This window comes from Ananas comosus, linkage group 3 (genome assembly GCF_001540865.1).
Source record: "Ananas comosus cultivar F153 linkage group 3, ASM154086v1, whole genome shotgun sequence".
NCBI lineage: Eukaryota > Viridiplantae > Streptophyta > Magnoliopsida > Poales > Bromeliaceae > Ananas > Ananas comosus.
In genome coordinates, this window is record NC_033623.1 from 454,693 (window position 1) to 474,110 (window position 19,418).

General features: G+C 37.2%; 2 protein-coding genes across 3 annotated transcripts; one reads left to right on the top strand and one right to left on the bottom strand.

Moving 5' to 3' along the window:
• LOC109707978 (subtilisin-like protease SBT3.9) lies at positions 5,537-14,522 on the top strand. The gene is made up of 9 exons (XM_020229533.1): positions 5,537-5,670; positions 5,795-5,892; positions 6,248-6,403; positions 6,518-7,173; positions 8,895-8,959; positions 9,202-9,465; positions 12,933-13,053; positions 13,437-13,608; positions 13,834-14,522. The coding sequence occupies exons 1-9, from the start codon at positions 5,537-5,539 to the stop codon at positions 14,376-14,378; spliced, it is 2,211 nt and encodes a 736-aa protein (XP_020085122.1). The 3' UTR covers positions 14,379-14,522.
• On the bottom strand, positions 14,665-19,409 carry LOC109707202 (ankyrin repeat domain-containing protein 17-like). 2 transcript variants are annotated; one of them, XM_020228327.1, is made up of 5 exons: positions 19,337-19,409; positions 18,254-18,764; positions 17,259-17,534; positions 16,720-16,857; positions 14,665-16,364 (listed from the first exon to the last, which is right to left on the bottom strand). In XM_020228327.1, exons 2-5 carry the CDS (start codon positions 18,560-18,562, stop codon positions 14,814-14,816), a joined length of 2,274 nt encoding a protein of 757 aa, XP_020083916.1. In that variant the 5' UTR covers positions 18,563-18,764; positions 19,337-19,409; the 3' UTR covers positions 14,665-14,813. The 2 variants fall into 2 exon arrangements, with proteins under 2 accessions (XP_020083916.1, XP_020083915.1); XM_020228326.1 differs by lacking the exon at positions 19,337-19,409 and having other exon boundaries at positions 18,254-18,801.

The window sequence follows — 19,418 nt, forward strand, 5'->3', positions numbered from 1 at the left end:
AGATTTTATTTAAAATAATAAATTTATTAACAGTAATGTAGAGATTGATGAAAAAAAATTAGTTCAATAATATCTATAAGAAAATAATTTTTTTCAAGGTAGAAAAAAAAAAATCCATCTAAAATACAGTGTTGTTTGATAAAATATAGAAATACAATTAGTGCCTTTAAAAAAAATAATACATTGTAGTAAATAAAAATAATACTAAAATACAGAATAATAAAGTATAATTAAGCCTAAATAGAAATTACAAGCTCTATTTATATTTTTATGCAAGATAATTTGTTTCTAAAAAAAGGTAAATATTGTTGTTTGTAAGTAAAATAATTAATGCAAAGTTTTAAGCTCAATGCAACCAACCATTGGATGCCACGTGTCTGCTGACCACTTTGACGAATTGGAACGGTGAGCTCGCATCATCGTTGATTTTGGACGGTGGTGATCGGGGCAGTAAGGTCAAAGGTCCAACTTTGACCGAGGAATTTGGACTCTGACCACAGTGGGAGCATATTTTAGTTTTCTTATTCTGCTTCTGTTTTAACTTGTAATTTTATTTTCAAAAAATTAAAAAAAATTGATGATGGTTTCCAACAAGAGGTGGTCGCATTCATCGTTCATACAATTTTAAGATTGTTTCAATGAAAGTGAAGTTCAGATTGAAATAGATGCCGATTGAAGTAAAATTTTTGATAAAATTATGATAAGGCCGTAAACTTTAAATACCACCCTTACGATTTTTCACTTTTTTAATTTAATATTCTGGAGTTTAAAGTGCATTGCTTTAGTATCTCGTGGTCTTATCTTTCTCTTTCCATCAGATTATATACAAAAAACTTCAGATACTCAACCTATGATTTATTGAATATTAACTTTAATTAGTACCCTATATATAGTTTATTGAATTTTTTTTTCTTTAGTACTCTGTGGTTTTAACTTTATCACTGATATAACAAAAGAATTACCGACCGTCCCTAGAGCAAGTGGCAAAAGGCTTGATGGTTGGTACCCGAGACCCAAGTTCGAATCCTAGTTGATTCACATTTATAGCTAAGTTTATTTCTAAATAAAATAAACGAAGCGGGTAGCGTGCTATCTATCTCTCAAAAAAAAAAAAAAAAAAAAAAACAAAAGAATTAACGAAGGTGATAACGAAAAGAGAAAAATGAAAACACTGGATACTAAAAGTAATACATTTTAAACCATAGGTACTAAAGTGAGAAAGCACGAAACCACATGAATGGTATTTTGAAGTTTTCTCTTTATAATAATTCTGCTATTTATTACGCAGCAGGGCAATAAAAGCTAAAGTTTCTCACTTTTTGTATTAATTTTATTAAAAATTATTAAATTTTTTTCACACATTAATTAATATAAGAGTGTCCAAAGCAAGTCCACCAATGGTAATACTTTGTTATTTGTTTCTACACTGTTTTTTTTTTTTTTTATTGTGTAATTTTGATATTTAAAAAGTTTTAAGTTACAACTAATTAAATATTTATATTTGTGGACGGTGCGTGGCGAAACGAACGTACGCACGGGTCAAAATCATGCGGACGCATCGAACACGCGGCATGGTCAAACGAACTATGCGGACGATCCTTCACAAAAAGTGCATGGGGACGCTTTTAATTTTCAATGCATGCGTTTATTTCATTTTTTTTTTTTTTTTTGAAGCCTTATATGTAACGTCAACTTTAATGGTACGTGCGTTGTATAAATTTATTTAACAGTGTAAAATATTGTGATTAATTTGTACGCTCAGAAAAAAAAACTTTTTAATTAAGACACCTTAAAAATTGTCATTTGTAGTAGCTCTTTGACCTCGTATATTAAAACAAGGGATTTTTTTTAAAAAAACAAAATTAATATGTTGATTAGAACAACTTAAGAATCTATTTCTGTGTTGAAATAAGATATTTAGTATAAATATTTTCATATAATTATAAATTTAATATTGCATGCATATATATTCATGATTCACTAGTATATCAAATTTCACGAAGATGATTTATTTTATGATAACAAATAATTTAATCGTTGAATATGATATTAACTTCTTATTGGATATAAACGTGTATTCTAAACTATTTGTTACGTGAAAAGTTTCGTCAACTACCGCGTTAAAATACTTTTGAATTGGTTTGAACTCTTTAATATAGTGTAATATAATGGGGACATCATCAAAGGCTATAGAAAAAGTGCCTTTTTCACCTAGAAAAGTAGGTTAGAATTTCATAGAATTGTCAATTTTTATTAAATTTCTTTGATTGATTTTGAAAATTAGAAAGAGACAAATTGAATAAGAACAAATTGACTAAAATAATAGGGTAAGCTCAAATACCCCATCGTGGTTTCACACTTTCCCACTTTAGTACTCTGTGATTTAAATTGTATCAAGTCAGCCCCTGTGGTTTCGCACTTTCTAACATTAGTACCCTATGATTTCATTTTTTTTTTATTATCCATTTCACTAATTTTTTTTCGTTAAATCAGTGACAAAGTTAACATTAAAGGGTACTAAAGTGAATATTCGATAAACCTAGGTAGGGTATTTGAAGTTTTTTGTATATAATTTAATGAAATATTAACAGAGGAAAAAAAATCAGTGACAAAGTTAAAACTAAAGGATACTAAAGTAAATATTCGATAAACTTAGATAGGGTATCTGAAGTTTGTTGTATATAATTTAACAAAATATTAACAGAGGAACCGACGAATAGAGAAAAATAAAACCACAAGATACTAAATTGATGCACATTAAACCACAGGGTACTAAAGTGAGAAAGTGCGAAACTACAGGGTCCTAAATTGATATACTTTAAACCACATGGTACTTAAGTGAAAAAGTGCGAAACCAGGGGCGGTATTTGAAGTTTTCCCAAAATAATACTATGAATGCTATACAATTTTCATGCATACAAATGATAGATTGGAAACTATGAATTATTACATTCAATCTTATGATTATAGTGTTTAATTAAAAATTCTTACTTACTAGATTGAAATTATTGAGGTAATTAACTTAGACTTAGAGACCCCAATGAGCCCCAAATTGTTCAAATTGAACTTAACTAAAGTTTTGGTATGTGCAATTCAAATTTAAGATCCGAATTTTTGAAGTGAATTTTTTGAGTTTGACCCAATTTCCTCTCAAAACCAGTTAAATTTAAGCAAATATAAGAATTTTTTTTTTGAGAGATAAGCAAATATAAGAAATTAGTTGGTAATTTTTAGCATTTGAGGTTCTATTGCATACATTTTAAAAAATTTTAAATTGGTGTGATTAAATAATTATCGACGGGCCTCTTTTTGGGCCGTGACTAGACCTTGACACTAGCCCAGCCCATTATCGGCCCATTATCAAATTTGATTTTTATAAAAAGGCGCTACTAAAACCAAAAAAAAAGAAAAAAAAAGGAAAAAAAAACACTATGGCAACAACCTCCAAATTATAATATATTAAATTGACCAATTTCATTATCTATTAAGTTCATTAAAGATAATCAAATTACACCACAAAAAATTTTCATTATAATGGCCGTTTTTTGACAACGCTAAGAGATAGAAGTGTTCCCACTATATAGCAAATACTGGCGATTTGAAAAGTGTTGTCATATGAACCGTCAAGATCTCTTCAGCGCTCTCTATTGTAACAACTCAGTTTACTAAAGGATAAATTACACTATTAGGTCAGGATACCTATTGCGGTTCGAACCGTAGTTCGTGATTTCTACGCAACTTTATATGTCGTCGAACGAATAAAAAATGAGTGTATTTTGTTTAATTTTGTTCGGAAAACTAAGTGTGTTTTGAGTTTGGTTGTATGAAATAAAGGTAGAAAATAATAGTTTGTGGAATTTGGTTGCAACCAAAACTACGTTGCTTTGGTGCACACTGGGCATTGAGAATTCACCACTTTCTAATCCCTCTATTTATCTTAAGTAGGAGCTAAACAAACTTGAATTGTATTAAAGAACCAAAACATACAATATTGCCACACTTTACATTCTCATTACTTTAAGCATTCCTAGCTAGCTATGGCCTGATAAAGAAGAAGAAGAAGAAGAAAAAAGAAAAGAAACATTAACAACATTGACCACCTAAACATTAACAACATTTAACAATTTATTCTTTTTTTCACAAATTAAGGTTTTCATATATTAATTCTAATAATATTTGTTCCCCGATCAGAACCTGTCAAAAATAGTTGTTAATTAATTTCAACTGCATACTCTCTCATCCGTTTGAATAACATCCAGATCAAGTAATTGAACCATTCTACTTTGAAAAATATAAGCATATTCGAGCATATATATTCTCTAAACTAACTCGTACATAAATTAATCTCTTACTCAATCAACATAAAGAGGTATCTTATAATTAATTGTGATCTTAATTCTTATAAACATAATTTTTTGGGGGAATAAATTAATCAATAACTCCAATTCCCGCATTTCTAGTAGTTGTTCTGTTCAAAATGAATTATTCTAGAGTAACCCAATTCAGAATAATTCTAGTTAATCCTAGAACTTAATGAAGATCTATTTCTACATTATTTTCCATCATAACTTACACACAAAATATGTTTGACCAAGTAAACATAATATTTTCGGCCAAATCATAATTAGCTGTGATCATGCTATCCCACTTAACAAATTAAACTACTCCTGTACGTATGTGCATATATTACAATAACTAGATGAGAAAAAAATATATATTACCAATATGTTTACTAATATATTCAAATTATTTAGTGATTTAGTACACCTTCTACTAAAATATATATCCACTAATACACTCATATTTACCGATAAGGAACTAAAGTTTTTTGAGTAACAACTCCAAGGGTTGAAATTTTCATAAAAGAAATGGCTTCTAGATTTCGCGATCAAAACCTTATAATACATATTACTTAATCAATTGCACCTTAAGAATAATTAATTATAGTGTAAAATAGCGGAAATGGTCATATTATATATAGGAATAATTTCATATATATTAGCTTAGAGAGAGCTTGACTAGGTATACGCATGCATCCCTATGCAAACATTAAGAAAAAATATAAATAAAATGACATAAAACCATGATTTAATTTGTTCTAATTGATCGAATAATGTGTCTAGCTATAAATAGGGCTTTGCATGTAATTAACCCTAGCTAGTTTATTTCAACTCCACATCTAAAACATGGGATCCAAGCTTTATCTCTTATCTCTACTACTTTTAGCTACTCTTTCCACTTCGCATGGAGTAAACGAAGAAGCAGCAGCAAAGAAAGTAAGAATTTCCACTCATTAATAGAGTATTAAGTTTATAAAGAAAAAAAAGTTTAGAAAGATTGATGCATCCTATAGGACAACCAGAGATTGAGTCGCGGAATTATATAACTTATTTGTGGGAATTTTAAAGCAAAACTGAGTACTATCTGAGGGCTCGTAGTACCCTGGTTAATTAGTCCTATAAGACATGCGCTAAACTTTTTTCTTGATAAAACAAAGTAAACTTCGACATTATACTTTGAGTGTCATCTTAATTATATGATTATTTTGCTTCTGTATATGAATGTATATATATACCAGTTATATATTGTGTACTTGGGAGAGAAGCGGCACGACGATCCGACACTTGTTACTGCATCACACCATGATTTGCTCAATTCAATCCTTGGGAGGTATATACTTAGGCATATGTAATACAAATAATTCTCTTATTTTCATTGAAGAAATATTGATAATTATTTGATTTTCTTTTCGAGCAAATATAAATTATTTGTTTGGTAATTTTAACATATATAGCAAGGAGGAAGCTCTCAATTCAATAGTGTACAGCTACAAATACGGATTCTCAGGTTTTGCAGCCATGCTCACAGAAGCTCAAGCTAAGAAAATTTCAGGTAAATTAATCGCTTAATTAATTGGTTGCAATTAATAAGAAAAACTAATTTTGATATTAACTGATTTATTGAATAAGTTCATTTTTCACCACTGTTGAAACTAATTAATCATTGAATTTGACTAGATTTAACGATGCCTTCTCTGTTATATTAGTTCCCAAATTGTTCTTTTATTACAATACTAATTAGTTGACTGAATATTAATGTGTAGATTCATTGAATTTGTTCACTGATTCCTTGAATATTGCTTCTCAACTTGGACCAAGCATTTATACATGTAATATGGTTAAATGGTTTTTTTTTTTTTCTTCTTTTAATTATTACTTTTTTTTTTCTTCTTTTTTAATGCATGTAGAGCTCCGTGAGGTGCGTAGCATAAAGCCAAGCCGAAAATACCGGATGCATACAACAAGAAGCTGGGATTTTCTTGGTTTAAATTACTACCAACCTTCGGAATTGCTTGCCCAGGCAAAGTATGGTGATGATGTTATCATTGGCCTAATTGATTCAGGTACGTAAGACAAAATAAACTCAATAATGAGCACTATAATTATTTCGCAAAGCATGTTCATATATCTATATATATATCTATATATATATATATATATATATTACTTCAGTTTAGGAATATACTTGGTCATCGATCCGAACTTTCACCTATTTGCAGGTATCTGGCCCGAATCGAAAAGTTTCAGCGACGAAGGTTTCGGGGCGGTGCCTGCGAAGTGGAAAGGCGTGTGCCAAGAAGGACAGGATTTCAGCACCAGCAACTGCAGCCGGAAGATCATCGGGGCGCGGTGGTACGCAGGCGACGTCGACCCGAACGACCTCCAAGGGGAATTCCTCTCTCCCCGCGATGCCAACGGCCACGGCACCCACACGTCCTCCACCGCCACAGGGGCGCTCGTTCCGGACGCCAGCTTCCACGGGCTGGGAGCCGGAGCCGCGCGCGGCGGCGCCCCTCGCGCCCGCCTAGCGGTCTACAAGGCGTGTTGGGGGAGCGTCGGCCATTGCAGCGACGCGGACACCCTACAGGCGATCGACCATGCCATCCACGACGGCGTCGACGTCCTCTCTTTGTCAATCGGCGGGCCGTCCGAGCAGCCCGGCACATTACATGCAGTGGCCAGCGGCATAACCGTCGTCTTCTCCGCCGGTAACGATGGGCCTGCTCCCCAGACTGTTGAGAATTCGTCCCCCTGGGTGATAACGGTTGCTGCGAGCACGATTGATCGATCTTTTCCTACCGTCATCACACTCGGAAATAATCAAAAACTTGTGGTGCGTACATATGCAGTAAAAAATCTAACAAATATATATATATATATATATATAGAGTCCGGCTACTATACTATCGATAGTACCAAGCCTTTGGTACTATTGAGTTTTCTACCGTTAGATATAGCCTTCAATCATTTCCATCCGTTAGATTATACTATTAAACCAACCACCCACTCAACCCTAGGGGACCACTATCAATTTAACCGGGAATACCAAAGGACTGGTACTATTGATAGTATAGTAGCATAATTCTATATATATATATATATATATATATATAGTTGAGCTAGAATACTATCGATAGCAAACGGGCTCCGTTGCCACCCATTTGTTTTTGTTGATGGAGCCTCCAAATCGACGATCGGCATCGTTGAACATAATCTATACCACTTGAAGTGTTTAGAAATCAAATTTCATATATTTCCGACATTGTTTTCTTATCCATCACTACAACAAAAACGGTCTATAGCAACACTTTTAAATGTAAGTACATGTCAAAAAAGTGCTGCGAACTAAAATTACCGACACTTTTAAGAAGTGTTGCTATATGTGGGGTCGCTAGGTATATAGTGACAGTTAAAGAGTGTCGCTATAACCTAAAAGAGTGCTGCTAATTTACCAACACTTATTTAAGCATTTAGCAACCGCCGAAACTTTATCTCGTTGGCTACGGTGGCAGAGAAGGACGATAGTAAAGACTTTTCGTCTAGAATTTCAGTGGATTGAGTGAAGAGAGAAGAAAAGATGGTAATTGATTTTTTTTTTTTTTCTTTTCTGTTTGTAATCGGGCCAAATGGACTGGGTGTGGTGGGTTGAGTAGAGTAATCTTTTATTTTTGGTTGGATTGGGCTTTATATTTAGGCATTAGTAAATGTGTTTTTAAGTTTTAGCATAAATGAGACACTTACTCAAAAGTGTCCCAAACATGTGTCCCTATAACCTAATTCTGTTGTAGTGTATCAAGTGGACACAAAAATGAACGGCTAAAAATGAATATTCTTTAAAAAATGATGATAGGAATTTTGTAATCAAGATCAAGAATATAGATTTTGTTTTAAATAGTTTAAAGAATTTTCTAACAAAAATTCAATTGATTTGGATATCTTTACGCCGTTAAACGAGAAAACGCTTCATATCGACCATTAAAATTATAAATTTTGAAACCTTTTGATCATTATGCAAATGATGTCGAAAAGATTTGAAATTTATTTTCTAAATATTTCAAGTGGTATAGATGATGTTCAACGGTGCCGATCGTTGATTTAGAGGCTCTATCATCGAAAACAAGTAGGTGGCAACGGTACCCGTTTGCTATCGATAGTATTCTAGCTCAACTATATATATATATATATATATATATATATATATATATATATTACTATACTATCAATAGTACTAAACATTTTGTACTATCGAGTTTTCAGTAGTTGAATGTAAAGATGTGCGGTTAGAATGATAGTGGTCTTCTAGGATTGAGTGGGTGGTTGGTTAAATAGTATAATCTAACGGGTGGAAATGATTAACAGGCAGATCTAACGGTAGAAAACTCAATAGTATCAAGAGCTTGGTACTATCGATAGTATAGTAGCCCCTCTCTCTCTCTCTCTCTCTCTCTCTCTCTATATATATATATATATATATATATATTACCTGATTTGATGTGCTTCTTAATCAGAACTATTTATACAACATAATGTGTCTATGTGTATTTTCTCTTGCAGGGCCAATCCATCTTCTATGAGATCAAGAAAGAGGACCAATTTACGGAAATTATTAACGGAGAAAGGTATTATTACTTATTGTTTATGTATACAATAATGCATATATATACATATATATGATGTTTTTTTCGTAAGTATATATATAGCTAGGAAGTGTGTGTATATATATATATACACCTAAGAATTATTGTATGTAATGATAACTAGTAATTAGTTTAATTAGTTTCGTAAATATGCATCTAATTGCAAGGTCAATATATGTATGCTCTTCTCATTTGTGATGGAACATATGCGGTGATTTTCGCAGCTGCCACAACGGTTCTGTCAACACCACCGACATTGCCGGAAAGATCGTGCTGTGCTACGCTCCCAGTAACGTTTCGTCGACGCTGCCGCAGATCGACCTGGGCACCGTAGGTTCATTTGTATTGCAAGCTGGGGGAAAGGGCCTCATCTACGCGCAGTACACCACCGATGCTCTCATTGCTGTTGCAGGGTGTGGAGAAGTTCCGTGCGTTCTCGTGGACTTCGAAATCGCCACTCAGATACTGAACTACATAGACACTTCAACGTACGTAACACTGCTATACTACTACGTACATCTCCTCGTTACCTTCTTATGTAGCGCGTAGCCCTAGTTGGTTCAGAAATAAATAGTTTATTATTTAGGAATAGTTAGAAAATTATAGAATTGCCTTTTGTTTATAATATTGCTATTTTTTAAAAAAAATTGATCAAATTGTATTCGATCGGTAAATTTAATTAAATAGTAAAAAAAAATAGTAGAAAAAAATTATGATTGAATTTGATGTAAAATAATTCTCAAACCAAATGGGACCTTAGTTTTTATAAGAAACTTATATATTTCCGCTGAGAAAGTTTACTATGCAGCATTTATTCTACATGATCTAAATCCAGCCAATTACGTACACACACCGTTAGGATTTGGTTAGATTTGTAATTAAATCTTATTTGGATAATAATTAATATTTAAATCTGTTTGAGATAAATTAAGATTTAAATATTAATTAGAGGATAAACCTAACTAGATTAGGATTAATATTTAAATCTATTAGAGATTGATTAAGATAGATTTAGATATTAATTGGAGTAGAAATCCTAAATATATTAGGATTGGGGTACGTTTTGGTGGAGCCTTATAAATAGCTCTTTGTGGGTTTGCTTTTTGAGTGAAGTATCGGGAGAGAGAGAAAGAGTCTCTTGGGTTGCCGTACCAGAGAGAGAAAAAGAAAGAGAGAGTTATTTAATTATGCTTTGAGTGCACCTAGTGCACAGGTGCATGTAAAGAATTGTCTTCTTTATGGATTTATAGAAGATGAGAGAAGAGTAGAAGAGATTCAGAAAGAGGGCTCGGGTTGTAGCTACTCTGTGCAGAAGAGGAGTCAGGTGTAATCTTCTCTTATTTAATGAATCTTATTTTACCTGCATATTTTTCTCTTTTATGATTGTATCAGCTTTTGCTGAGGAGACGGGTTTATGGTAAAAACCCGATTTGACGTTTCCGTTGCGGAATCCCAACAATCGATACCGGATCCACAGCAGTCAGTATCGGAGCGGGTTGCGGATTCACGAGATCCGGTACCGCGGGGCGAGTATCGGATTCCCAACAAGTGGTATCAGAGCTGAAGGTTATCGATCCGAGGGAGAGATCGACGAAGATGGCCACGAAATTCGAAATCGAGAAGTTCGACGGCAAGAACAATTTTGGATTGTGGCAAATTAAAGTACGAGCGATCCTCGTACAGCAAGAATTGGACGAGACGTTGAACGGGAAGGAGGCGAAGCCGGCGGAGGTCACGGATGCGGCATGGACGAAGATGGAGCGGAAGGCGCTAAGTACGCTTCATCTATTATTAGCAGATGAGGTTCTTTACAATGTAGCCGGCGAGACGACACCGGCGAAATTGTGGAAGAAATTGGAAGATCTGTACATGACCAAATCCCTGACGAACAGATTGTATCTAAAGCAGCGACTGTTTACGTTGCGGATGCAAGAAGCGGCGAGCCTACATGATCATCTAAATGAGTTCAACAAGATGGTGGCCCAGTTGACTAGCATCGGAGTCAATCTGGATGACGAAGATAAGGCGCTGATTTTACTATCTTCGCTACCGGCGACATATGAGCATCTGGTGACCACATTACTTTATGGCAAGGAGACCATAAGCGTGGAGGCGGTCACGGCGGCGCTTCTCTCGAACGAGATGCGGAAGATGACTCAGGGGTCCGGCACGCAAAGTCAGGATATAGGACTGGTGGTGACTGCGAAGAAGGATGCGAGAATATCGACGACCGGATATCGACAGAAGAAGCCGCTATCTGAGGTAGAGTGCTTTTACTGTCACAGGAAAGGGCATATCAAGCGCAATTGTCGAAAACTTCAGGATGATCTGAAAGAGTTAAAGCGACAGAAGGAGAAAACTGTCGTGAACCAGGATGAGACGGTATCAGCGACGGCACAGACGGCAGAGTCAGAGATGTTCGATTCTGATGTGCTATATGCGGCGACCGGAGGTGCAAAAATTTCGGACGATGCGTGGGTGCTCGATTCAGCGTGTTCTTTTCACGTATGCCCGGAGAAGGAGTCTTTTGCCACCTATAAGGCGATCAAAGGTGGAAAGGCGCTGATGGGGAACGGGACAGCGTGCAAAGTATTGGGAGTCCGCACGGTGAAGATCCGAATGCACGATGGGGTCGTGAGGACGCTGACAGGTGTTCGGCACGTTCCTGGATTAAAGCGGAATTTGATCTCGTTAGGCGCATTGGACTCGAAGGGTTGCGATATTTCGGCTTCAGGTGGAGCTATGAGGGTCCGAAAACGAGATCGGGTCGTGTGCGAGGCGAACAAGCGTGGGAAATTATACGTTCTGAACGGAAGCACAGTCAGAACGAGAGTGAAGATCGTTTGGGTTTCAAAAGTTCGCGGAGGTGCAGTCGCTCGAAACGGAGCAACGGATGCGGCGACATCGAGCGGAGGAGACAAGCTCAAGGTGGAGCTTGCATGGTGAGCTCGACGTGATGGTTGAAGATTACAAATTCAATCAAGGTGGAGATTGTTAGGATTTGGTTAGATTTGTAATTGAATCTTATTTGGATAATAATTAATATTTAAATCTGTTTGAGATAAATTAAGATTTAAATATTAATTAGAGGATAAACCTAACTAGATTAGGATTAATATTTAAATCTATTAGAGATTGATTAAGATAGATTTAGATATTAATTGGAGTAGAAATCCTAAATATATTAGGATTGGGGTACGTTTTGGTGGAGCCTTATAAATAGCTCTTTGTGGGTTTGCTTTTTGAGTGAAGTATCGGGAGAGAGAGAAAGAGTCTCTTGGGTTGCCGTACCAGAGAGAGAAAAAGAAAGAGAGAGTTATTTAATTATGCTTTGAGTGCACCTAGTGCACAGGTGCATGTGAAGAATTGTCTTCTTTATGGATTTATAGAAGATGAGAGAAGAGTAGAAGTGATTCAGAAAGACGGCTCGGGTTGTAGCTACTCTGTGCAGAAGAGGAGTCAGGTGTAATCTTCTCTTATTTAATGAATCTTATTTTACCTGCATATTTTTCTCTTTTATGATTGTATCAGCTTTTGCTGAGGAGACGGGTTTATGGTAAAAACCCGATTTGACGTTTTCGTTGCGGAATCCCAACAATCGATACTGGATCCACAGCAGTCGGTATCGGAGCGGGTTGCGGATTCACGAGATCCGGTACCGGGGCGAGTATCGGATTTCCAACACACACCTCACACACACACACGCGCGCGCGCACACACACATATATATATATATATTAAAAAAGTATAATAAAAATGTTTTCTTTTTTACAAATTGTAATGAAATGCGTGAACCTGACAGGCCAAATATGATTTGTTGGAGATACTGCTAACGCTGTATAAGCCATGTGACTGTTCTATTTTAGATTTTTTTTTTATTTCCACTATTTGGTAGTACTTTAAGCATATAATACAGTAAACCTGATCCTTCAATTCTTTGTTAACTTATTGATAGGAATACGCCGGTGGCGAAGGTGTCTCTGACGAGTAATACGATAGGAAGTGAAGTGCTTGCTCCAAAGATCGCAACTTTCTCATCCAGGGGGCCTAGTGCAACTTTTCCAGGAATCCTCAAGGTAATAAAATAAAAAAGAAAAAAGAAAAAGGAAAAAAGAGAAAAAAATCAGAAATATTAATTAGTCACTTATTTCCGCCTTATTTTCGATGATAGAATATTTAAATTGACAACCGATACTATTAAACATGATATGTGATATTTGAAATTTCAAAGATTTGTCTATTTTACTGACTCAGCAATTGAGTAGTCGAATCTCAACACCTCTGCCTACTAGAATTTCTAACTATCAACTTAGTGTATTATTACTTGGTGAGAAATTTTGGACTTGCACTAGTACTAGGTGTATGTCTCGATCCTCATTTGTATAACATGTATTACTTTTAGTTAATTTCCTATTTATTTATGCAGCATATATACTAACAACTTGTCAAATTTGAACAGCCAGATATAGCTGCACCAGGAGTTAACATCTTGGCAGCTAAACGGAATTCGTACGTTTTCGACTCAGGAACGTCGATGGCGTGCCCCCACGTTTCCGGAGTGGTTGCGTTGCTCAAATCGATCCACCCAGATTGGTCTCCTGCTGCTATAAAATCCGCCCTTGTCACCACCGGTGCGTAGTAACAAGCTTTAATTTGCTTCTCTGTGCTGAAACACTGTATTTGAGCATTCGGCAAATTAAAAATCTACAATTACTACTGTGACAGTGTGTTAAGCACTTCTGCTTTTGTTACACTAAAAAGTTGTTTATGAGTTGCATATTGGTGAACTCATGAATAAAAATAATAGGTTTATTGAAGATACTAAGTGCTAACGGTCGATTTGAATTTCCGTGAAGCCTCTGTCACCGACAGCTTTGGGCTACCGATTCTGGCGGATGGGACACCGACGAAGATTGCAGATCCATTCGACTTTGGTGGCGGGTTCGTCAGCCCGAACCGGGCAGCTGACCCGGGTCTGATCTATGACATCGATCCGAAGGACTATCTCAAGTTCTTCTACTGTACCCTTGGTCCATCCGACGATTGTCAATTCGCAAAGGGGCCTCTGTACGATCTGAACCTACCGTCGATATCCATTCCGAATCTTAAAGCAGCGGTGACGGTGGAGAGGACAGTGACAAATGTGGGCCCAGCTGATGCAGTATACCAGGCACAGTTCCAGAGTCCCCCTGGAGTTGAAATGTATGTGGAGCCATCTATTCTGCGGTTCGACGAACATACGCAGAAGCAGAGCTTTAAGGTGACATTCAAATCAGCGCGAAAACTGCAAGGAAGTTACATGTTCGGGAGCTTGACTTGGTTCGACGGCGCGAACCACTGGGTCAGGATACCCATCGCGGTTCGAACCGTAGTTCGTGATTTCTATGCGGACACTGACTAAGCTGAAGCAAGCTATCGATATAACTCGATGCTCTATTATATGTCGACGAACGAATAAAAAATGAGTGTATTTTGTTTAATTTTGTTCAGAAAAACAAGTGTGTTTTGAGTTTGGTTGTATTTCAATAAAGGTACAAAATAATAGTTTGTGGAATTTGGTTGCATTGCACCAAAACTATATTGCTTTTGGTGCACACTGGGCATTGAGAATTCATTACTTTCTAATCCTTCTATTTATCTTTAGTAGGAGCTAAACAAACTTGAATTGTATTAAAGAACCAAAAACATACAATATTGTCACACTATACATTCTCATTACTTTAAGCATTCCTATGGCCTGATAAAGAAGAAGGAAGAAGAAAAAAATAAACATTAACAACATTGAACACCTAAATATACTTCATCCAAACATTCTAGTTCACTAGTGATTTCCCCCTCAATCCCCTGAAGAAGCACTTTCCTTTGCAATGAGATTGATGCCGCGAACCCATAATTCCACACTAGGGCCACTTCTAGCCTCGAAATGGACCTCTCGCCCCCCCACCGTCACCACCCGAAAGACCGCCGCCTCACCGTCTTTATCGTCATTCCTCCTATTCTTCGAAAAATTCAAACTCGGCCCCGCCGTCGCCTCCTTACACACCACATTCCTTCTCTCGCTCTTCCCCCACGTCAAAACCCCGGAGTTTAGCATCCGGACGTTCTTCAAATGTGGCGTGCCCCGCCCCTCCCTTGTGTGCTTGATGAGCTCCTCCCCTTCGGTCACACAAACTCGAGCTAATTGATCGAGTATCAAACCCTCGGTCGCCTTGTTTGATTTAGGGCTTATCCTCGCCAATGTTAAAGCCGTCTCGTTTCTAGCATTGGTAAGCCCGCAGTCGGCCCCTCCTTGTAGTATTAAAACCTGGCACGCCTCCGACTTTCCCTCCATGGCCGCGAGCATTAGAGGTGAATAACCGTTTTCATCAAAAGAATCAACTTTCCATCCCATCTTTAAGAGTTGAACTATTGATGATGTGTCGCCCTTTTGAGCCGCATAATGAAGAGCTCGAAATATCATTCGATCAGTTATAATGTCGGCTAGTGTCGCTTTGAGCAAAATCTGTTCAAAAGAATCCCTCATTACAGGATCTTCGTTCTGAAGCATGGACATTAAAGTCTTATTTTCGGAATTCTTTACCGAAATATCTGCTCCAGCCATTACTAAAAGCCGGAATACTTCTGTTTTTCTGGCCTTCGCCGCGACCATGAGGGGAGTAAATCCGGAACTATCCGGCTTGTTTATATCTGCAGTTGAGGAATGGAGAATCATCTGAAGAGGCTCGGTGGAACCACTTTCAGTGATAAAATGTAATGGAGAGAAGGCATGAATATTTGATGAGTTCAAATTCACCCCTGCATTCAAAGCTTTCGTCATGATGTCTATGAGGGACGACGAAAAAGCACTTGTTTTTGCAACCTGCACTGCTGTTTCACCTGAATCACTCACAAGCCCTAAGTCGGCCCCAGCTATAATAAGCTCGAGAAAACAATCGGCACTACCGGCCTTTGCAGAGATCATTAGAGGAGTCTCACCGTTTGATGTCTTTGCATTGATATCCGTTCCATGTGATATTAATTGCCTCAGTATGTCAGCACAGCCCAGTCTCGCCGCCAAGTGAATGGGTCGGGATTCATACCTATTTTTGGTTCTTATTGGGAACTTGGAGTTTGCACCGGCTTTGAGGAGAGCGCTTACTGCATTAGGGTTCCGGCAAAGGATGGCGTGGCAGAGAAGGGTGCGGCCAAGATGCGGGTTTTCAAGTAAGTGTGGTTCATGCCGAAGAAGAAGACGAAGGATTTCGCCGCTAGATTCAAAGTACTCGACCGTGCACCATTCCGCAGTGTAGGGCTCGCCCAAGCAGGCGCCAACTCTGAGCTCCTCGCCGGTAATCGGGTCCCACGACCACGCCCCGAGCCGAGCTAGACAGTCCGTCCTCGCACCAGCCTGCATGTAGAGTCTCATATTTTGAACTGTGCAGGTCTCAAAGATTTTAGAAAACAACAAACAGCAAGAAAGCCTGTGCAAACGCCAACATTTTAAGATTACATTAAAGCCAACAGTTTGCCCCACAGACCTGTAAGCTAAGTGATTTGCGACATTTATAGTTTAACAGGGTAATTAATATATAGGTTTAAATATTTCAGAGACAAACTAAAAATTAATAACAATATTTATAAGGAGAGTTTGATGAGTTTCAGCCTCTAACAAAACTCATAATTGAATACATTACATTGCATGACTCCATAGATAAGAAAAATGCCCTTCTCAACATGAAGTTAAAGAGGACATAGAGCATTACCTCTAGTAAGAATTTCACAGTAGAAACTTGTCGGCTCACGATCGCAGCTACAAGAGGCGTGCAATCCACATTTGCATGCAGTGCAGGCTTAATTGACTGCAAGAGGACCCTATCCACACAATTAATGTCCACCCCGTTCTGCGCAGTTACCACACAAGATACTTTTAAAATAGCAAAAAGATTTCGATCACATATATCCTATAACTGGCATAAATAGTTACATATATATATAAACCTGCAAAGTCGTCAAGTTACATAACAGCATTCCTACAAATCTTATTTTTATATATGCCCCCCAAAAAGAAACTCGATTTCTTTTGTGTACAAACACGTTTGTACTTACAAATGTGTGTCATATTACAAAGCTTTTTTCAGAACAAAAGCAACTTTTTTCATGCATTGGATGATTCTCAGAAACTGCAGCTTCGAGGGACATATATAGAAATTACGATTTTACAGGTGCATGTAAATAAAGGATTTAGTAGGAATATACAAGTAAAGGTGCCACAAATAACATACAAATAGTACGTTAGTTGTACCTTGATTAGTGCGGCCACTACATCAACAAAGCCTCTAGAAGAAGCTGTCACAATAGCATGGGCAGCTGAATCGAGCCTCACCATCTCTGAGCTAATTAATAGTTGAACTGCTTCAGCCTCGCCAAAAAGACTAGCTTCGAGCAAAGCATCTTCACAAGCTGGTTGAGAAGCTCCAGCTTTCAGAAGCACTTCAAGGATGTCGCAGTGGCCTTCGCGTGCAGCAGCGGTCGCAGCATAGCCCCGAAACAGCTTCTGATTGACATCAGCTCCAGCTTTCTACAGTGAAAAAGCAGCAAAAGCTTGAATTTTTAAGCAGCAGCTACAAAACCAAACAACAAAGCCTTTCACTTGCTTCTCGATATTCTTGATCAAGTTACGCGGTTCTTTTCTCGTTCATTAGGCTTCGTATAGATTATGATAACCACCCACAGCTAGAAGCACTAGTTATATATAAACAGAAGGTTAAGTGAACTGATTTCGAGGCCTCATTCTTGTACGGCGAAAACAATAAAACTACAGAATCTGGTTATTTAATCAATCAAAAATCAATAATAATTCATAAACTGCCTTTTTTCCTCCTACATATTGAAATTATCCAACCTCTAGAGTTACTAATGTCGATTACGCACAAATCAGTATTTTCTAATTCTCATTAATATAAATTATATCTTACTTGATAATTTGAATGTAACACCAAACTCAATAGATTTGAATTTTTTTTTTTTTAAAAAGAAAGAATAGGAAAGGAGAAACACCAACAACTCCTTTTCCTTGAATAATAACTAACACATTCTGCATCATTTTTCTTGAGTTATCAAACAATACACAAATAATGCCCACATTTAGAACTTAAATACCACACTAAAATCCCCAACCAAAAATCCATGAAAATTTGGAAAATAGAAGAGAGCATTTCCATTCAATTTGAACTTACATTTTGCAATTCAAATGATCAAATACTAATTTTGAACCAAGAGAAAAGATTGGATCTTTACCAGGAGCCTTCGCACCACGTCGATGTGGCCGGAGTGCGCGGCGGCGAACAAGGCGGTGACGTCGCTCTTGAGCTCCCGGCGCTCGATCTCTACCTCGTCCGCCGCCTCCTCGCGCATCGCGATCTCCACGCACCGCACACTCAGCACCACCGCACCCACCTCGTTCACATCCGCCGCCGCCGCCGCCGCCGCTCCGGCGCCGCCGAGGCACTCCTCCACCGCCCGCGCGTCCCCTCTCAGCGCCGCCTCCACCAGCCTCTGCGACGTCGCAGCCTCGTCGCCGCGCGCCGCCGCCCTGTGACGCGCCATGGATCGAACCCTCACCGCCCCCGCCCCCCGGAAAGGCGACGACTTTGCGGAAGAAGGGGTGGAGAAGCGAATTGGGTCGTCGCCCTTTTCACCGTGGAGTGGATCCTCTCGTTGGTGCTCGCTCACAACGCACGCACTAAGGGAGGAGGAGGAGGCGCACACCAGGTGTTTGTAATTTGGTCGACTCCAACGGTCGGATACTCTGGTCATGATCATAGGGGGATTTAAAAAAAAAAAGAAAAAGAAAAGGTAAAGGGCCTAAAGGGAAAATAATATCAAAATAGGTAAAATTGTACAACACCTACAAAGTCAAACTGAAGTTGTAAATTGTAATATAAAAAAAAAAAAAAGTAAGAGTGTGCAAAAAGTAGATAATTTACAGGGACCCCACTCTACTATAGACACGTTTGAATAGCAACCTTAACTTTTTTTAAGTTAAAATACAATTAATTAATTAATTAATTATTTATTTATTTATTTATTTGAAATAAGAACCCGAAAAACTCACCCCAAAAATGCCCCAGATAATTAGATGGCTATTTTAATTTACTATTCATTGTCTTTATTATTTTAACGTTGATTTTATGAAATTTAATCATTTTAAATTTTTTTTTATAGCTAATAGAATTAAGAATATGTTGAACTAATTGATAGTTATTAGCTAGTAAAGATATTAATTTAAATAATTTAATTTAATTCAAAAAACAATTTTAATTAGATAATTACAAAACTTATAAAGATATCAATTAAAGAAAAAGATAGTTAGGGACTAACATGAAAATAACAACTTTGAATGGACTAACATGTAAAAGTACGTCCTCTTCTTCTCCGCATCGATCGATCACATTATCAGGCC